This window comes from Sus scrofa, chromosome 4 (genome assembly GCF_000003025.6).
Source record: "Sus scrofa isolate TJ Tabasco breed Duroc chromosome 4, Sscrofa11.1, whole genome shotgun sequence".
Classification (NCBI taxonomy): domain Eukaryota; kingdom Metazoa; phylum Chordata; class Mammalia; order Artiodactyla; family Suidae; genus Sus; species Sus scrofa.
In genome coordinates, this window is record NC_010446.5 from 20891932 (window position 1) to 20910731 (window position 18800).

The window sequence follows — 18800 nt, forward strand, 5'->3', positions numbered from 1 at the left end:
AAGAAGATTAAGTACTTATGAGGATGGGGACTGAGAGGGAACCTATCAGTTGTAGATGTTAACTGCCTTTATAAATAAATACTTGAGAAAAACTGTAGCAACATCAGGGGAGACTAGAATCGTGTGACTACAGAGACGAGGGTCTGGCTCACTTGCTTCCTCCCTTTCCTCTATGATTAGCAAAAAGCAGGCCCACGTGGCAGATGTCACCCCCCGGAGGAATTGTGGCATGCTCAGGAGGCACTGGGAGCTCGCTGCACCAGCAACATCCCTGTCTGTGGGGCTTTTGATAATAAGGCAAATCCTTTCAATTAGAAGCTGCTGTTGTGATTCACAGCTTCTGATTTCATTTTCTTTTAAAGGGTCAGCTCCACGTTTCTCCCCACCCTGTCTTTGGGAATGCTGTTCTCTTTTCATTTCTTTGTTACTTTTTTGAAACGTTTTTATTCCTCTTAAACTGATATAATTTGTACAAAAACTTACCGTTGTGTAGTGTGTTGCAGGTTCTACTGTATGTACATGTATATCTTTGAGGCACAGAGAAGCTAAAGAGTTTGCACAGAGGCACACAGAAAGGGGTAGAAGCAGAACCCAAATTCTTCAACCCAAGTTTTCTCACTTGGAGTCAGCCTTGCATTACATTCTGTTGCCTCTCTTCCATCATAGGTATCATTTCTACATTGTTTATAATGTGCCCATGCTTTAGTTCAAATGTATCATTTAATCCTCACAGTAGAAGCATTATCCCCATTCTGCCAGCCAGGAGACTAAGATGTAGACAAATTAAATAACTTTCCCAAGATCACTCAGCTTGTGAATAGCCAAGCTGAAATTGGAACCTAGGTTTGGCTGGGTCGAAAGCTGCTTAACCACTAAGCTTCTAATTATTAAGCTCTTAATTACCATGCCAGTGGTTCTCAAAATTTAGGGTGCCTCTTAATTACCTGGAGGGCAAGTTAAAACAAAGAATTCTGGGCCTTTCTCCCCAGGGTGGCTGACTCAGCAGACCTGGGTGAGGCTAAGCATTTGAGTTTCTACCAATTTCCCAGATGATGCAAATGATGCTACTGGTTAGAAGAGCGTATTCTGAAGACCCCAGCAGACCTCAACAGACCCCAACAGACCTCTGCCCTCCACCCAATTCCTGGTTGCACTGAATTGCTGCCTGCCTCCCCCCCGCAAAAAAAAGAGGGATTCCTATGAAGAGGAAGGACTTCGCTTATGACATGGCCCATTTTAAATGGGGTGTGTCCCATGCATTATTCACTGCAATAAGGAGAAAATTATTCCGGCTGTAAAATGGTTTTGGTTTCTAGGTTAACGACAGGGTCATGTCATTTTTACGGCATTTTTCATTGCCGTAGTTTATGGAAACTGTTCTATCTTTTGTGTCAACACCTATACAATGGGGGACTTAATGGCCATCTGAAAAGGGTACCAAAACCATTTATTAATTAAAGCTGAGAGTTCTCAGAGATTAGTGGCCTCCCTCATCTACTTACCCTCTTGCTGAGGATATCATGTGTTCATTAGCTCTTGTTCTTAAGAAGATGTGATTTACATTTCTAAACCCAAGTCAGAGAGAAGAAATCCTCTCTAAAAAGATTGTCTCCCTCACGTGACCTGTCATCTTCTAATCTTCCCCCCAGTCTCATTCTACCGGTAATCACTAATCTGTTCTCCATCCCTGTAATTATGTTATTTCATGAATGCTATATAAACGGAATCATGCAGGAGATGTCCTTTTGAGATCGGCTTTCTCACTTAATTTCCTTGAGGTTGGTGTGTATTCATCATTCATTTCCTTTTATTGCTGAGAAGTATTCTCGGCTATACCTGTACCACAGTTGGTTGGAGGATTCACTCATGGAAGGGCATCTGAATAGTTTCCAGTTTGGGGCTATTAAGGATAACACTGCTGTGAACGTTCCTGGACAAGTGTCTGTGTGAAAGTAAGTTTTCATTTCTCTGGGAGAAATGCCCAAGAGTGCCACTGCTGGGTCAGATGCTAAGTCCATTTTTAGTTTTAGAAGAAACTGCCAAACTATGTTCCAATGTGGCCACACCATTTTACCTTCCTGCCAGCAATATACGAGGGTTCCAATTTCTCTGCAGCCTCATCGGTACCTGCTATAATCCGTGGTTTTGAGTGTAACCATCCTAGCGGGTATAGAGTGATGTTTCCTGGTTTTCATCTGTATTTTCCGAATGACTAATGATGTGAAGTATCTTTTCATGTGCTTATGGGCACTTTGTATATTTTCTTTGGAAGACTATTCAAATCCTTTGCCTGTTTTTAAATTGGATTATTTGTCTTTTGCTTGTTGAGTTATAAGAAGGGTTCTTTACCCAGTCTGGATACAAGTCCCTCATCAGATTTATGATGTGCAAATATTTTCTCCTTTCTATAGGTTGTCTTTGCACCTGCTTGATGGGAGCTGGGGAGAGGGGATGCTGAAGCCTAGGTTGCACTCGCCTAGGTTAGAGCTCCTATAAGACAGAGCCAGTGGGGTTGGTAATGGAACAGGTCTTGGCTCAGATGCCGCAGTCTCATGGCTCTTGCCGGGACTTGATAGATTTTCTTAACCACCAATGTTTTTCCATTTGTCATGGTGCCCTTAAGAGAGTTTCCAGAAAATTTAAATGAATATTTCTATAATTTGTACCAGTTAAGTTGTTGTTTTGCTAGGAAGGGTCTTCTCACACTTCTGTACAGTGTCATCTGGAAGGCCAGCCTTCCTTAGTGTACTAAGTACAAACACCTTCAGATGTTACACCTGAGTTCTCATTAGCCCTTTCTGGTTATCCAGTGCCTCGTTCGTTGGTAGGTCTTGCAACTGGAGGTGCTTCTTCTCTGCACAGTATCTACAGAACTAGAACAGTGCCTGGAACATATACTTCCGGAGAGAATGACTGAGGAAATGAATGAGTTTAAGCACCTCAAAGGAAGTGGATGGAGGGTGGATGAGAACATCAGGGAGCTGAGTGGGAGGACACCAAGAACGTACATGACTCAATTAGAAAGACTGTCCCCCTTGTAGATATCATTACTTCTTCCATTGTACCATGTAGTAATTCCTAAGCTCACTGCCACTAGAGCCCAAGAGAGAGGCAGGTTCAGGGGCTAAGCATGGTTAGAAATCAGAAAATCCTTATTGTAAGTCATGCGTGGTTATGTTTCTGTAGGTGTCTCTGAGTGTCAGTATAAAGACACACGTACATTGTGTACACGAGCAGATTTCTATAGACACACATACGTAATATGTATGTACAATGGTTATGGAAACTTCTGGGGCATTCTTATTTCATCCCTAAAAATGCTAAGAGTGAATAATGAGACGTCCAAAACCATCTGTCGTCATCTTGCCCAACTGACTCATTTTTCAGATGAGGAAACCGAGGCCCAGAAAGCTCATCATTTTGTTCTTCATCTCACAGCTTGCCTAGTGGGTTCCTGGTCCCAGGAAGAATGCTTGGCCCCCAGCCCCTGTGACCTATTATGTGAATGAACACAAGTTTCAATCACGTAAGCTTTATCCACTACATCAGCAAATCCTCCTTCTAGACAACCATTTAAAAATCAACACCTTGAATAGCTGTCATCTGAGTTTTTCCGATGAGTTCTCTGCCTTTCCTCTCCCTCCTTAAAGTAAATTCTGCAACTGGCAACTTTGAAGCTTGTTACAATCCTGAACATTAATAGACTTTTACATTTTTAGCAGCCTAATGATGAGGAGGTAGGGCCTTCTGTTCCAGTCCCTCAGGGGCTTCTATTCTAGGCATTTATTAAACTTTGCTGTATGTAGCCTGAAGTCTCGTTGACCTTTTTTATATTAAAAAAAGTTTCAGTTTAAACTATGTGTGTATATGTATGTATATTGAGGGGTGTGTGTGTGTATGTGTACATATTTCCCTCTTCCTCATCAATTAGATAGATATTCAGACTATCCATTGTTGAACTTGAAGATACTTGTCAATTACTTCCCTTTGTTTGATGAGAAAAAGAGAAGCCATTACTGTCACAATTTAATATTTTTTAATTTAGCTAAATTTGAGCCCTCTTAAAAATCTTTTCTACTTTGAAGTCTATTTTGCAGTTTAATTAATGCAGCAAGGTTTTTTTTTTTAAATTTTTACTCTCAATGGAGATAATCTTTATCCGTTCATGGTGACCTTTTCTTGTGCAAATTAGTTGTACACGCTTGTTTAAGCAAATGGTCCTTTGCATGATGTTCTCCTTAATGACGGGTTTATAATTGAAAATTGGCTTACTCCCATATGCCTAGTTTGTATGAGAATATAAAAATAGATGTGGACTTTAAAAATATAAACGTATATATCAGTATCCCAAAAAGAGGAGGGAAGAATCCAGTGCCTTCAGGCTACGATTAAATTAGACTATTAGAGTCAGAAAATGCTGGTGACATATGCTGCCGTCAGAGTCACACCTGTCTGCTGAGCACGGGAAGCTCTTGAAAAAGGAGAGTGATTTCATCCGAACGCTGAGAATCTGGCCCTTCATAGGACATGAGCCATCATTGCCATTTTCCCAAGTTTTCTTAAACTCCTAGTGAACTTTCAACCGTGTGTTTAGGAATGTGTTGGGTGGGCGTCGTTTTTACAGTGCTACCCCTGAACAAAATGAGATGCTTGTTATCTTTCGTACACTTCGTCAGCATAGACAGGTGGTGTTCGTGTTATATTTTGCATTTTTTCAAGTGCAAAAATGGTGTGATACGGCTGAATGGTATTTGAGTCAAAGAAACGATCCTCTCTTCTGCAGCCCAGTTTTCTGCATCCCCTGGTTTTCTCTCTCCTCATTTTCCCCCATATTTTTGTTCCTCTTTGCCAATTTCTTAGGCAGGCTCCTCTCTCTCTCACCCCCTCTTTCCCCTATGAATCATGCCAACCATTCTTATACAGGAGTGTTTGTCTGGGGTGACCAAATGTTCTTGGTTAAATGTAGAGACTCCAGCTTGAAGAAGAAAATACGTATTTTGTGTTTTTGTCATGGAGGTTTCCTGAGTACGTCTGAAAAACCTAGGTAGAAAACAAAAAAGTCTCAGTTTTACCAAAGAACAGTGGCGTTAAAAAAGAACCACTAGCAGTGACTATTTTTGAAGCTTGTGGGGGCAACCTGTTTCATCAAGACACACAAATTTGATCTGGGAAACAAAGGCTGGGCGAGCCCAAGCCATATTGCTACCATCAGACTTGTCTTTTCCGCGGTGTTTGCAAAAGACCCTGATTGCTTGGGCAAACGTAAGTTTCACATGTCTTCTCCTTCATGCAGCAACCCTCCCCACCGTCCCCCCTGGGAAAGTGAGGCTGGTCAGTGTGCATCCGGAGTTGTTCTAGGCAGTTTCACGCAGGTGTGCACCCACGGTTGTTCATTCATCCCCGCCCTGCCCCTGCCCCATTCCTAACTGGTCTCAGTTTGCTGATGGCTCCCCCTCTCCTTCTAGGTATGATTATCGGGAAATGCTGCACAATGCCACTTTCTGTCTGGTTCCTCGTGGTCGCAGGCTTGGGTCCTTCAGGTTCCTGGAGGCTCTGCAGGTAAGTGACCCTGATCCTCCCCAGAACAGGGCTGCGGACGACACCAGACTGGGCGGTGGGGAGTGGCTTGGAAAGGGTGTTTAACCTGAGCACTTCTCCTGGAATCCAAACAGAACGCATGGTCTGCCCTGAACACCTGAAATCTATTTTCCCACGAGATTCTGCAGTGTTGTTTATGAGTTGGGTCGGAGGGGGGGATTTACGCTCACACCTTTGAACATGAGAAAATTCAAGGGGAATCTCAAGGGAGGATGGGTTCTTCAGAGACACTTTTGCAAACAAGAGGGCAGATCTGATTCCCCACCAGGCAGCCGAGCTGGGCTCCTCACAGAGACTCAGCCCTCCTTCTCCTGGAAGCCAGGCTCGAGAGCAGCAGAAATGGCTTTTATGCCTGGTATTTCCCCAAAGCCACGTTGTCTGTTCTGTCCCCATCTCAGTTGTCACTCGCTTCCTCCAAATTCTGAGCGTGATGCCCAGCAGGGTGGTGGTACTCACCCACCGCAGAGCTGTGAGACTCTGCTGTTAACCTCGAGGCTGCAGGAACGCCTTCAGCTGCTGAGACAGCGCCCCACGCATCCAACCTGGAAATCGCTGCCAGCCTCCTGGTTGGCAAGAACGCATGTCCTCATCCTCTCTCCTCTTCTCCTTGACCCCTTGCTTTTGTGTCCTTTCCTCCTCGGTGCTCTGCACCTGGCCTGAATCTCTGCTGTTTGTCACAGTGCTTCCTAACTTCCATCATTCTGTCCTGTCCTCCAACAGGAGAGCGTCCTTCTCTCGAAAGTCTTTTCTGGCATGTTCCACGCAGCATACCATCGTTACCGTTCCCCTAGCCTCTTGGGTTTTTGCATGGAGCAAACTGCTCTCTGCTTTGGATTACAGGTTATTTGCAGCCAGAATTTGTCATGAGCCTGATGCTCCTTAGCTCTTAGGTCACTGGGCAAGTAGGAAATTGGTACAACAGTGGTTGGGATCCCTCCACAGTGAAGGGAACAAAGTTCTGGTTCCGATGTTTGCATAGCAAGGGAAAGGTGAGCCCCATGTAAGAGTTAAGTCCGATCCTTCCACAGTGAAGGGAACAAAGTTCTGGTTCTGATGTTTGCATAGCAAGGGAAAGGTGAGCCCCATGTAAGAGTTAAGTCCTCAAAACACTTTATCAGGAACGCTGAGCCTCCTTCTGCTCTACCGTGATCAGGACGTTGAGATGAACCACTTTGCAAGTGGACTGGGATGGTTACATTGACAAGACCATTCATGTCCAAGATTGGTTTTATGTTAGGATTTTTGTTGGTGAACAGTTTTGGTACATCAACTAAAATTTCTCCAGTGAGGTCAGTTGTCTATGGAGAAGTAAGATCAGCCAAACCGTGTACTAGAATAGAAATGGGGTTGTAGCCTTCTAGGGCAAGACTTGCAAATAGTAAAATTGCAGCTGGGTACACACAGCCTTCATGTGACTTGATAATTCCTGAACGCCTACTTTTCTTCTGACCTCAGCAGTCCAGTAATTGAATTTGTACCCATGTCACCCCTGATTAGAACAGTTCCTGCTGCCGCCTCCCTCACACTCACAAAGTCCCCTTCTTTGCTCAGGCTGCCTGTGTCCCTGTGATGCTCAGCAATGGATGGGAGTTGCCATTCTCTGAAGTGATTAATTGGAACCAAGCTGCCGTCATAGGCGATGAGCGATTGTTATTACAGGTAAGGAAGGGGCTGTGGCCTTCAACAGATCAGTGGGTTATTGCTGCCCCCGTCCAAACTTTCAAAGAAGATGAATCCAAAAGGTCAGCTCTATAAAAGAAATTTTAGCAGGAGAAAATTGCTTGTGTCAGGGTGAATATGAAGTCATTTAACATGGCATTGTTCACTCCCCAACACACAGTCTGTTCTGGTCCGGGGAATATATTCAGAAAAGGAGAAGTTGCAGGTAGAGGACATGAAATTTGATGCTGAGCGGAGGTGTGTATCTACCCCCTTCAGTATCCCAAATGCTTAGAAATGATACCAGAGGGTTTCATACCAGTTGTACTACTGCTAATTTGTACTCCTTTCCCATTTCCGTATTTGCCTTCAGATTAATTATCAGAAAGAGGTCTCTAGGGCTGATTTTGATAATTAGTGTAATCATCGCTCAAATGATCTAGTCTGGGTACCCAAGTGAGTATTATCTTTAAGATGTATAGTTAAGAGAACAGCCTCTCATGAAAAATGTATAGGTTTTTTAAAATGCATTTTTTTGGTCATTTCAATTTTTTGCATTTCATTTTATTGTTGTAAGGACACATAGTATGAAATCTATTCTCTTAAATGTTGACCTGTGCTCGTTATGGTCGAGTATTGATACAGTGTGCTGCAGCAGGTCTCTAAGGCTTATTTGTCTTGCTTAACTGAAACTTTATGCCTACTGATTAGTAACTCCTCACTTCCCACCCCCCCCAACCCCAGGTCATCACCATTCTAGTCTTTAATTCTATGAATTTGATTACTTTAGATACCTCATATAAGGGGACTCATGAAGTATTTGTCTTTCTGTGACTGGTGTATTTCACTTAGAATAATGTCCTTAAGGCTCATTCAGGTTGTCCTGCATTGCTGAACTAAAACTTAATATTATTAAAACATTCACATTACCCAAAGTGATCTATACATTCAAGGCAATTCTTATCAAAATACCAATGGCATTTTCTTAATAGAAGTAGAAAAACAGCCCTAAAATTCATATAGAACCAGAAAAGACCCCAAATAGCCAAATCAATCTTGAGAAAGAAGAACCAAGCCGAGGCATCATAGTCCCTAATTTTCAAATATATTATAAAGCTACATCATCAAAACAGTATGGTTCTATCATAAGGACATACATAGTTGTCAAAACAGTATGGTTCTGGCATAAAGACAGATATATATAGACCAATGGAACAGAATAGAGAGCTCAGAAATAAATCCACACATACCTATCAAGTAATCTTCCACAAAGGTGCCTAATAAAAGTTTGACCTTCTCAAGAGCTGCCTGGGAAGGAGGATTGGATACTCAGTGAAAAATCCAAGGATAGGAATAGTTAGTTGGAGGATTTCTAAAGCCGCTTTGTGTAATAATATTGTAGCTTCAACCTAAGATGCCTTACTCTTTTCTCTAGAATGTTGGGATATTCTTAATGCTTTTCTTTCATGGCATTGTACTTTATCTTGAACTACCACAAACATCTGTAGAATGATATATTTGTAACATCCTCGCTTTTTTTTAACATGCAGAAAAGTAAGTTTCTAACTCAGTCACTGATTCTGCTTCTGTGCTGCTGGTCAGTCTGCTGCCTGGCTGGTGAAATAACTCAGTACTCTCCCTATGGTAACAGGTAAAATATCTGTAACCGAGAGAGCTATGAAATAGGCAAGCCAAACTGAACATAGCTCCCAAGACGTACCTTCTGTCTGGGTACTCAGATCTGTGACCTCCAAGGCCCCTGGGACCTTAGAAGCAAGAGAGGAACACGTGATCAGTTCGAGTCCTCCCCATGTGAGATGGTGTGTGCCTAAAACATTGACCATGGAAGGCCAAACAAAAGTGATAGCTGTGGTTCTTTTCCATTTTGCCTTTTCCCTTCCTCTTATGATTTTAAAAAATAATGCATGCTATGGAGTTCCTGTTGTGGATTAGTGGGTTAAGGACCCATCGTTGCCATAAGCGTGGTGTAGGTTGCAGATGCAGCTTGGACCTGGTGTTGCCTTGTCTGTGGCGCAGGCTGGCAGGTGCAGCTCCAATTTGACCCCTGGCCCAGGAACTTCCATATGCCTCAGATGTGGCCAAATGATAATAATAATAATAATAATAACAACAACAACAACAACAATGCATGCTTGTTTAAAGGAAATTTAAGAAAGGGAATAATAAAATATGAGTCATAATTTCTCCATTTATGTACCAGGGCTCCTATGAATTTGATGGGAGTAAGTCGGAGTTTGTGAGGTGGAGCACATTCCAAGATCCTGAATTGTGGTTGTTCAGTCTCTACCATTTCACCAGAGTTGATTCCCCAGGAGCATTTCAACTTCCGAAGCAACTTTCTGGCATGCCACTGGAGATTTTGTTTTTCATTCTACACCCATTCAAAGTTGCTGGCATTTTCTTCTCTCATATACAGTCTGTCTTTGCACAGCTGCCTCCATATTGAACGGCGACTACACTGCCGTTGACAATGGTTTTAAGAGAGCTGGCACCCAGCCCAAATGTCTGCTCTGGGAAATGTTTTTGTTATGTTACAATTTTTCATTTCCTGTTTTAGCACGGCTCGGATGTTTGTATTTGCATATATTCTTGTTGTCATGTCACCAAGAGAGCTCCCGTTGTTTTCCTATATCTATTTTGGTGGATTCCATTAGTTTAGTTACCATGCATGACCTTTTATTAAGACTTCCCTGAGTTCTACAACTTTGAACAGTCAGGCCAAATTGGAATTAATTTATCACTTTCCCATACCTGTCTCTCAGGACAAGCAGATTAATAACCAATAGCCAAATGCCATTAAAACTTGGAACTCTGTTTTTTCAATCAATTGGAATTATCTTCCAGAGCACTTTGCAGGGTTCTGTGAGACACTTGTATCATACGTAAAAACGGATAGGATATATTTCACTCGATGTGGTACCATCAAAATTTGGCTTATATAAGAGAGTGGATGTATTGGTAACTAATGTGCGATATTCTTTCTCACTTCGTACCCACAGCCTACTCAGTTTTCTGGAGACCACATAGTGATGATAGCTTTTGACATTTTTCTAATGCACTGGTTCCTCATGACCATGATAAAACAGTAAAGTCAACCTATATGACTCTGAGAAAATACCATTGACATTCAGAAGAGGGCATGATTATGAACAGTGAGGGGGACAGTTTTTTTCCTAGTCTTTCTTTGGCAAGCGAGGTAGTTTTCTCACTAAATAAAAATAAATGTGCTTTGGCTTGTCAGGGATTCACGATCTGAATAGTGTCTCTAGCTTCTCAAAGAATATTTTACCCCCACTTGACCTTGAGCTCTGATTTCAGGCGAATGTTTGCCTGCCAGTGTTTCTCCTTTGCTGTTGCCTCTATGCTGCCTCAGTGTTGGGAATCGAGTTACCCACTTTGGGGCTACAGAATTAGTATCTGTTTTTGGACAATGGGGGAGCAAGTGAGCTTAACCTATGTCCATACTGTGAAGCAGTTCTATTGCTTCCCAGAAGAGTGGTCTTGAATCAAAAAAAAAAAAAAAAAAAAAAAAAAAAAAAAAAAAAAAAAAGACTCTTAGCTCCTTCCTCTCCACTGGAAATTCAGATGAAGTCTTAGCCAGAGTGCCATGGGTAACTTTCTTATTAAAGCAGCTGACGGAGTATTTCTACTTCAGACCCAGCCCCCGTGTCTGTCTGATTAGTCACACATTAGGGAGGCAAGCATGCAGAAAGAGGTGAGCCCCAAAGGCCAGTTGCTAATCATAAGGACTCTCCCCTAAGAGTTTAGACTCCATAAAGGAAACAGACCTTGGGCTATTGGAGAAGATGGGGAGCAAGCCAGGGAAACTCACCAGACAGATGCCCTCGGAGTACATTTCAAAGCTTCATACCCAAGCAAGGTCACATGCAGGTTTTAAGCAATTGGTCCAACTTGGACTAACATCACCCTTAGGTCAATAATAGTAGTAGTGATAATTGCTTTGTTAAATAAGCTTCTTATGTTCTAGGCACTGTGCAAAGCACTTACATGATCTCCATTACAACCTTCTGATGTTCATACCATATCCCCAATTTATAAGTGAGGAAATGGAATCTTTGCAAATAATTTGTCCACAGAAGCACAGCTAGTAAACCGTAGAGCCAGGGATCTTACCTCAGTCTAACTGCTCTGTCCCTGTGCTTAACCCTTGAGCTTTACTGCTAGTAAAAATAATGATATCCCTATGGTGGCTTCAGATGGCCACGTTCAATTCCACTTTTATTTACCGAATACCTACTTCATTTATTTTGCTTTGCTCTATTGCACTTCGTAGATGCTACTTTTTTATTTTTAAACAAATTGAAAGTTTGTATCAACCCTGTGTTGTCAGATGATGGTTAGCATTTTGCAATGAATAAAGTACTTTTAATTAAGGTACTCACATTGTGCTTTTAGACATTATGCTATTGCATGCTTAATAGACTAGAGTGGAAACATAACATTGGTTATTTATTTTTCTTTTTAGGGCTGCACCCTTGGCATATGGAAGTTCCCAGGCTAGGGCACAAATCGGAGCTGTAGCCACCGGCGTATGCCACAGCCACAGCCAAGCCAGATCCAAGCCACATCTGCAACCTACACCACACCTCATGGCAGTGCCGGATCTTTAACCCACTGATTGAGGCCAGGGATCGAACCCAGGTCCTCATGGAAACTAGTGGATTCGTTTCTGCTGCACCACAACGGGAACTCTAGAAACATAACTTTTATGCACTGGGAAACCAAAAATAGTTGTTTGATTTGCTTTATTGCCGTGCTCTGAAACAGACCCCACAATATCTCTGAGGTATGCCTGTACATAAAAGCTGCCCTCCTAGCTTTAAAATGTGTAGCAGGATGGATAGGACATAGATCCCTCCTTTAAAACTGTGCAGCCTGGTAGAGAGCAGTGATGGCTAAAAATATATGGCAGATCATGTTAGTTTAGGGTAAGTGCTAGAGCCCAAGAAAGAGAGAAGGCTGGAGAGCAAAAGAGCTCTCAGGAGAGGTAGGGAACCAGTGCACATAGAAATGAGTAAGCCCAGCTGCGTATGAAATGGAGAGACTGAGAGACATCTCCTAAAAAGCTGTTTTGTAGTTCATTTGCAGTCCCTGGCATGACGTGTCTTAGAGGTGCTTAGAGACGATGTCTTTCAGCCTTGCCCCAAAGCTGTAGCTCTTCTCTGTAGACTCTGGTTGTCCATGGGCAGGATCAGGGGTGTGAGGGGCTCTGAGAAAATGGCAAAGGCTACTCTAGAAGCACTTGAAGCAACTGATAAGCTGCTACCAGATCTTAGAAGTGAGTCCTAACTCTCATGCATTTAAGCGTCATTAAAGCTGACTCCCAGTGAGTGCTCTTTGTAGCCAACACCCCTCAAGGGCCTTTCACTTTAGGGGTTGGTGATTTTTAGTAGCTCTGTATGCTGGAAGCTGAATGCTATGAAGGATAAAAGCCTAACCCAAGTGGGTTATTTTGATCAAATGGCATCTCATTGTTTTCCAGTTATAGTTATTATGTGTTCACCTTGTATTACAGATTCCTTCTACAATCAGGTCTATTCATCAGGATAAAATCCTAGCACTTAGACAGCAGACACAATTCTTGTGGGAGGCTTATTTTTCTTCAGTTGAGAAGATTGTATTAACTACACTAGAGGTAAGTGAGACCACTTGGCTCTCAGTCTTGAATAATGGCCCTTTATATGTTTCTCTCCACATTCTCTTTTGCTATTAGTGATGTGTAATTGGTCAAATGAGGCAAAACTGAACTTTCTGTACTTGGATGTGTCAGTTAACCCCCTTTTTACTTGCCTGGCCATGCCAAAGCAAATATCTCCGTGCTTGGCAAACTCCACAGAGGAAAACTGACATGGGAGAAATTACACTTCTTGACATAGAGGTCGGCTCTGTCTTCTGTCATTTCACAGATAGGTAGCTAATGACTGTCCTTCTGTCATTCACACTCAGTGGCATCCTTTGGAGGCATATTTTTGGAGCCCACTTAGGAAACAGATAGTGACCAAGCAGGGGAAAATCTTTTCCCATTCTAAAAGTGTGAGTAGTTTACTGGGTACCATAGTCTAGTGGCATTGGGGTACAGCCAAATTAATTCTCAAGATGTATGTAACCCAACCAGCATCACTGTTGCAAAGTTGTATTAAGAAAAAAATCAGGGAGTTCCTGTTGTGGCTCTGGCAATGGACCCGACTAGTATCCTTGAGGACTTGGGTTCAATCCCTGGCCTCGCTTAGTGGGTTAAGGATCTGGCATTGCCGTGAGCTCTGGGGTAGGTCACAGTAATGTCTTGGATCCTGTGTAGCTGTGGTGTAGGCCAGCAGCTGCAGCTCCAATTCGACCCCTAGCCTGGGAACTTCCACATGCCGCAGGTGCCGCCCTAAAAAGAGAAATATCAGGATTATACCCATCTGGTACCGCAAGCATTAAACTTTATGAAATCAGAAAATCTTCTGGGCAGACAGACAGGTACCCATCTCCCAGCTACTTTTTTGCAGGCAGGAGGGAAAGAGGGAACGGAAGCCCAGAAATGATTAAAACCTTTGGAAATAGAGCAGATAGCGATGGCCTGGGGCTACACCAAGGTAGCAGGAAGAGCTAAGAAAAGATTTAGGAATTTGCACACTTGTGAATGACTGGAAGGAGAGCAGTGGTCCTCAGTGAAGCCCAGCACTGAGGTAATTCCGAGTGTCTGCAACAGGAGGTGGGAGGTGGGGGCCTGTGCAACCTCACCTTGGAAGTATTTTCTTTGCACAAGTGATTATGGCTCCAAAAACCTAATGTAATTGGGAGTGCACACTGTGATAAGTCTGAGAAATACCAAGATAAATGAAGTCATCCTGTTTGGTCCATGCGGCTGTTGTCCTGGCCTCCCTCATGTCCAAGCCACTGCAGGTTGGGCCCCTGGAAGCCCTAGAGCACGGACCTACCCCACCTCTGGCCTGGGCTACTGCTCCTAAGTGGCCACGCTCCATCAGTGTGGCCTGTCCCGAATGGGTGCCTTGTTTTCATCCTCGAAGCACATGACAAGGACTCTTTAGGACCTAGGCCCACCCAAGAGAGGGGATAGGTACAATGTTCCCGATGGCTTCCTTCTTTATTTTTTTAGACGGTGAATAGTTTATTTTATTATTGTTAAAATAATTCCATGAATTATATTTATAGTTGTACAGCCTCCCATCCTCCCGCGCCGAGAGCTTCCTTTTTACATGCAGATTTGTCTTATTCCTCCAAAAACATTCTGGAAAATTGAGTTTTCACTTCCATTCATAGTTGTGGATATGACTGTGGAATAAATTTCACCCTTTTCTTTGATCCTGTCCCCCCTCTAAGGCCCTTCCTAGGCCCTTCTTAAGGAAAGTTGAATATCAATTGTTTTGTTTTGTTTTGCTTTTTGGAATGAGTGCTTTTTATCAAAGACATTCATGTTCATTTTAGAAAATGGTAGAAAATACTTATAGTACAGAAATAAAATAGTCTCCCCATACAAATCCCTACTGACATATGTACATACACATAAATATATACATATTCATTTTTTTCCTTGCAAATGTATAAATATGTTGTCATTTTTAAAGAGGAATCTTTTGGAGTTTCCATTTTGGCTCGGTGGGTTCAGAACCCGACTAGTAACCACGAGGATGCAGGTTCAATCCCTGGCCTTGCTCAGCAGGTTAAGGATCCAACATTGCTGTGGCTGTGGTGTAGGCCAGCAGCTGCAGCTCCAATTTGACCTCTAGCCTGGGAACTTCTTTATCCCACAAATGTGGCCCTAAAAAGCAAAAAAGTGAAAATAAAAACAAAGAGGAGTCTTTCTATACTTAGCCATTTTTTGGGCTTAATATTGTATTCGTTGATGGTATACCATTAGATTTTTCTACCGTTATTTTAATGACTATATAATACTCCATTCATGCTGTCACTTAGTTCCATTAACTAATCCCAGTTTGAGGCTGTTAAATTTTTTCTCGTTTTTCATTATTATATACATCATTGATGCAAATAGCCTCATACCAAATTGCTGTGCGTGTTCAAGATTAGTTCCTTAGGATAAATTCTTGGAAATCGCAGTCCTGTTTCAAAGAATATGCCAAATGCTAAGGTTTCTAATATGAATTGTTCATTTTTCTTCAACAGAATTTAAATAATTCTATTTCCTTAGCTTGTATGAGAGGACCTATTTTAATTATTTTCGTTGGTTTCACTTTCACCATATTGGAGATTATATCCTCAAAATGATAAATCATTATTTTCTTAATTCATATTTCTTAAGATCTTAATAAGAATGAATATTTTTCATGTATTTCTCAGGCAGCTCACAAAGAAAGAAATAGAAATGGCAACAATGTCTCAATTTTCTCATTAACTTTTAAGAGCTTAGTATATTAAAAATATTAACCCTTTGATTCTTTTGTGGCAAATATTTCCCCCTGATTGTGGTATGCCTTCCTATTTTGTTTATGGTTGGGCAATCTTTTCATCAGTGGCTTTTCCATTGGCTACTGTTTAGAAAGGACTTTTTGACCCATAATTTTATTTGTGCACCACACACACACACACACACACACACACACACACACACTTTTCTAGTACTTTCATGGTTAATTTTTTACATTTCACTATTTATTCTGATTTACTTTTTTTTTGGCCTCACCTGTGGCATGTGGAATTTCTAGGGCTGGGGCTCAAACCCTTCCCACAGCAGCTACCAGAGCTACAGCAGTGGCAATGCCAGATCTTTAACCCTCTGAGCCACCAGGGAAGTCATCGATTTACATATGATCTGTGTTGAAAAATATGAACTTTTATTTTTTTGACAAATTGCTGTGTAGTTGTCCAATCCTTAAGAAAAGTGTTTTCACAAACCACTGACCACATTTTCATTTTTTCACCCTATATTCCATCCTTTGATGAACCTCTATTTATTTAACCAATCTGCTATTATTGACTATTTAATGTTGTTTGTAATTATTTCTTTTTTATAGAGACTTTTTTTTTTTTGGTCTTTTTGTCTGTTTTCTAGGGCCACACCTGCGGCATATGGAGGTTCCCAGGCTAGGGGTCTAATCGGAGCTGTAGCCGCTGGCATAGGCCACAGCCACAGCAATGCCAGATCCAAGACACGTCTGTGACCTACACCACAGCAAGACCGGATCCTCAACCCACTGAGCGAGGCCAGGAATTGAACCTGCAACTTCATGGTTCCTAGTCGGATTCCTTAACCACTGAGCTACGATGGGAACTTCTAGATAGAGATATCTTTATCTAAGCAATGACCGTCTACATGTCTTTATTTCTTTGGAACGGAGACCCTGAAATGGGATTATTCAACCAAAGAGTCCAGGCATGACTAGGGCTCATGATAGGTTTTGCCAAATTACTCTTTCAAAAGGCTGGCTATATCAAAAGATTCTCACAAGCCATCGGGGGGACACCATCTCCTGCTGTATATCTTCGTCGGCTTCAGGATCCTAATTCAAACGCACCCATACACAAATTTGCTAATTCAGCAGATGAGAGATGGTATCTCATTAATTACGTTACTTTTGAGTATGGCTTATTGAATAGCTCTGGTCTCTTGCCTGTTAAGTTAGCAGTGCTCAATTAGCCTAATAACAGTTGAATGTGTTATATTCATCAGCATAGGCTCTTAAGTCCAGCTGTTTTCATCTCTGTACCTGGAAAGGCCTTCTTCCCCTTGGATTTAAGCCATGCACAGTTGTTTTTACCAAACCATATACTTCATTCAAATTTATAGCAACTGTCACAATCTCCTCATATAGTTCCAGAATTGGATTGTAAAAATTTGTCCTCTGAAATGAATTGCATAGGAGATATCATCCAGTTCCCTTTTTAATTCAGAGCTCAGATTACTCCAAGACCCAACATGAACAGGAAAACAGAAAAAAGCAGGAAATGCCATCCGCACTCATAATTGAACAGCCAATATGTTCATAAAAATGATGTGAGGAGTGGGTTAAGAATCCGGCATTGTCACTGTAGCAGCTTGGGTCGCTGCTGGGGCATGGATTTGATCCCCAGCCTGCGAACTTCTTTAGGTTATGGGCACAGCCAAAAACAAAAGATTTAATGATTGCAATAAAAAATTCCTACACGACTTAGAAATTAGATAACATAAGTCCTTCAGTCCTTGCTGGAGTGCCTACAGTCTGAGGATAATTCAGAGTTAGCCTCAGATAACATGGATTTGAGGTTCCCTTGCTTTGAGGATGTTGTACACTCAAACTTTTTCTTCCTTACACGCTATATTCTGGGTCTCAGAAAGGGAATTACTTGCTCTTTGGAGATGGTGAACCTTAGAGTTGTAGGTAGTTCTTTGATACAGTGGGGATCAGGACACCTCATCCTTCTCCCAAAGCCAGGGTCCATTTGTTCATACCTCCACTTATGCTGCCCTCTGTCCTACTTGGGAGTGGGCCAGTATTTCCAGTCCATTTGAAATTTCTGCATCTTGGAATTAAGGAACTATTTAAGAAGAGATACTCAAAAAAAAAAAAAAAAAAAAAAAAAAAGGAGTTCCTGTCATGGCGCAGTGGTTAACAAATCTGACTAGGAACCATGAGGTTGTGGGTTCGATCCCTGCCCTTGCTCAGTGGGTTAATGATCTGGCGTTGCTGTGAGCTGTGGCGTAGGTTGCAGACACAGCTCGGATCCCGTGTTGCTGTGGGTCCAGCGTAGCTACACCTCTGATTAGACCCTTAGCCTGGGAACCTTCATATGCCACAGGAGCAGCCCAAGAAATGGCAAAAAGACCAAAAAAAAAAAAAAAAAAAGAAGAGATACTCTCTGTGGAGCTAATTTTTGGGTGCAAATTGAGAAGGAATGTTGGGGACAGGGATAAAATACCACAAAGACAGGGTTGCTTCTTGGATTCCATTTTTTGTCAAAATGTTGCACCACAGTTAGCTGGCACTAAAGATGGAACCCTAGGAGCTCAGTCAGAATCAGGCTGAGCCAAAGAAAAGGGCATGACCTTGTAATAACGTATGAATGGTAGCTGGAAAACCACTGTTTTAATAAGTTTTATGAAGTATTCTCCATTTCTGTCTTCAATTATCTAACTGCACATTCGAACTATAGTGTTGCTGATGCTGTTGTACAATAAAAGTTTAACATCAGTGAGAGAATGGAAATAGAAGATTGCTTTGATTTGGAGTGAGGTGGCATATGGCAGCACTGCGTGTATTAAGCAACATTGCATTGGTCAAAAGACCAAATCAGGGCCACCTAGAATGACTGTAACCTATAAACAATAGCAGATGGCATATAAGAATGAAAAATAATGTGCTTGTCATTCTTCCCTTTGAATCCACATTAATGGGAAATATTTTCACTATTGAGGGTGCTATTTGGGGCTGTAAGGAAACAGTTTTTTTGGGAGTGTGTGTATGTGTTTCCGTGTATGGATGTGTTGATTTTCTTTATAGTGTCCAAGCTTTATATGTGGTGGCTTCTACAGCAATCAAGAATGAACACTAAGTGCCCTG

The 18800-nt window shown here is 42.0% G+C and overlaps 1 protein-coding gene across 1 annotated transcript in view; it reads left to right on the forward strand.

Annotated features, from left to right (window-relative positions):
* EXT1 (exostosin glycosyltransferase 1) overlaps positions 1-18800 on the forward strand; it is a 290768-nt gene that overhangs the window by 246930 nt on the left and 25038 nt on the right. Inside the window, exons 2-4 of the mRNA XM_001924980.6 lie at positions 5466-5559; positions 7150-7257; positions 12815-12934. Of these exons, the coding sequence (XP_001925015.2) occupies positions 5466-5559; positions 7150-7257; positions 12815-12934 (322 nt within the window). The remainder of the gene's footprint in view (positions 1-5465; positions 5560-7149; positions 7258-12814; positions 12935-18800) is intronic.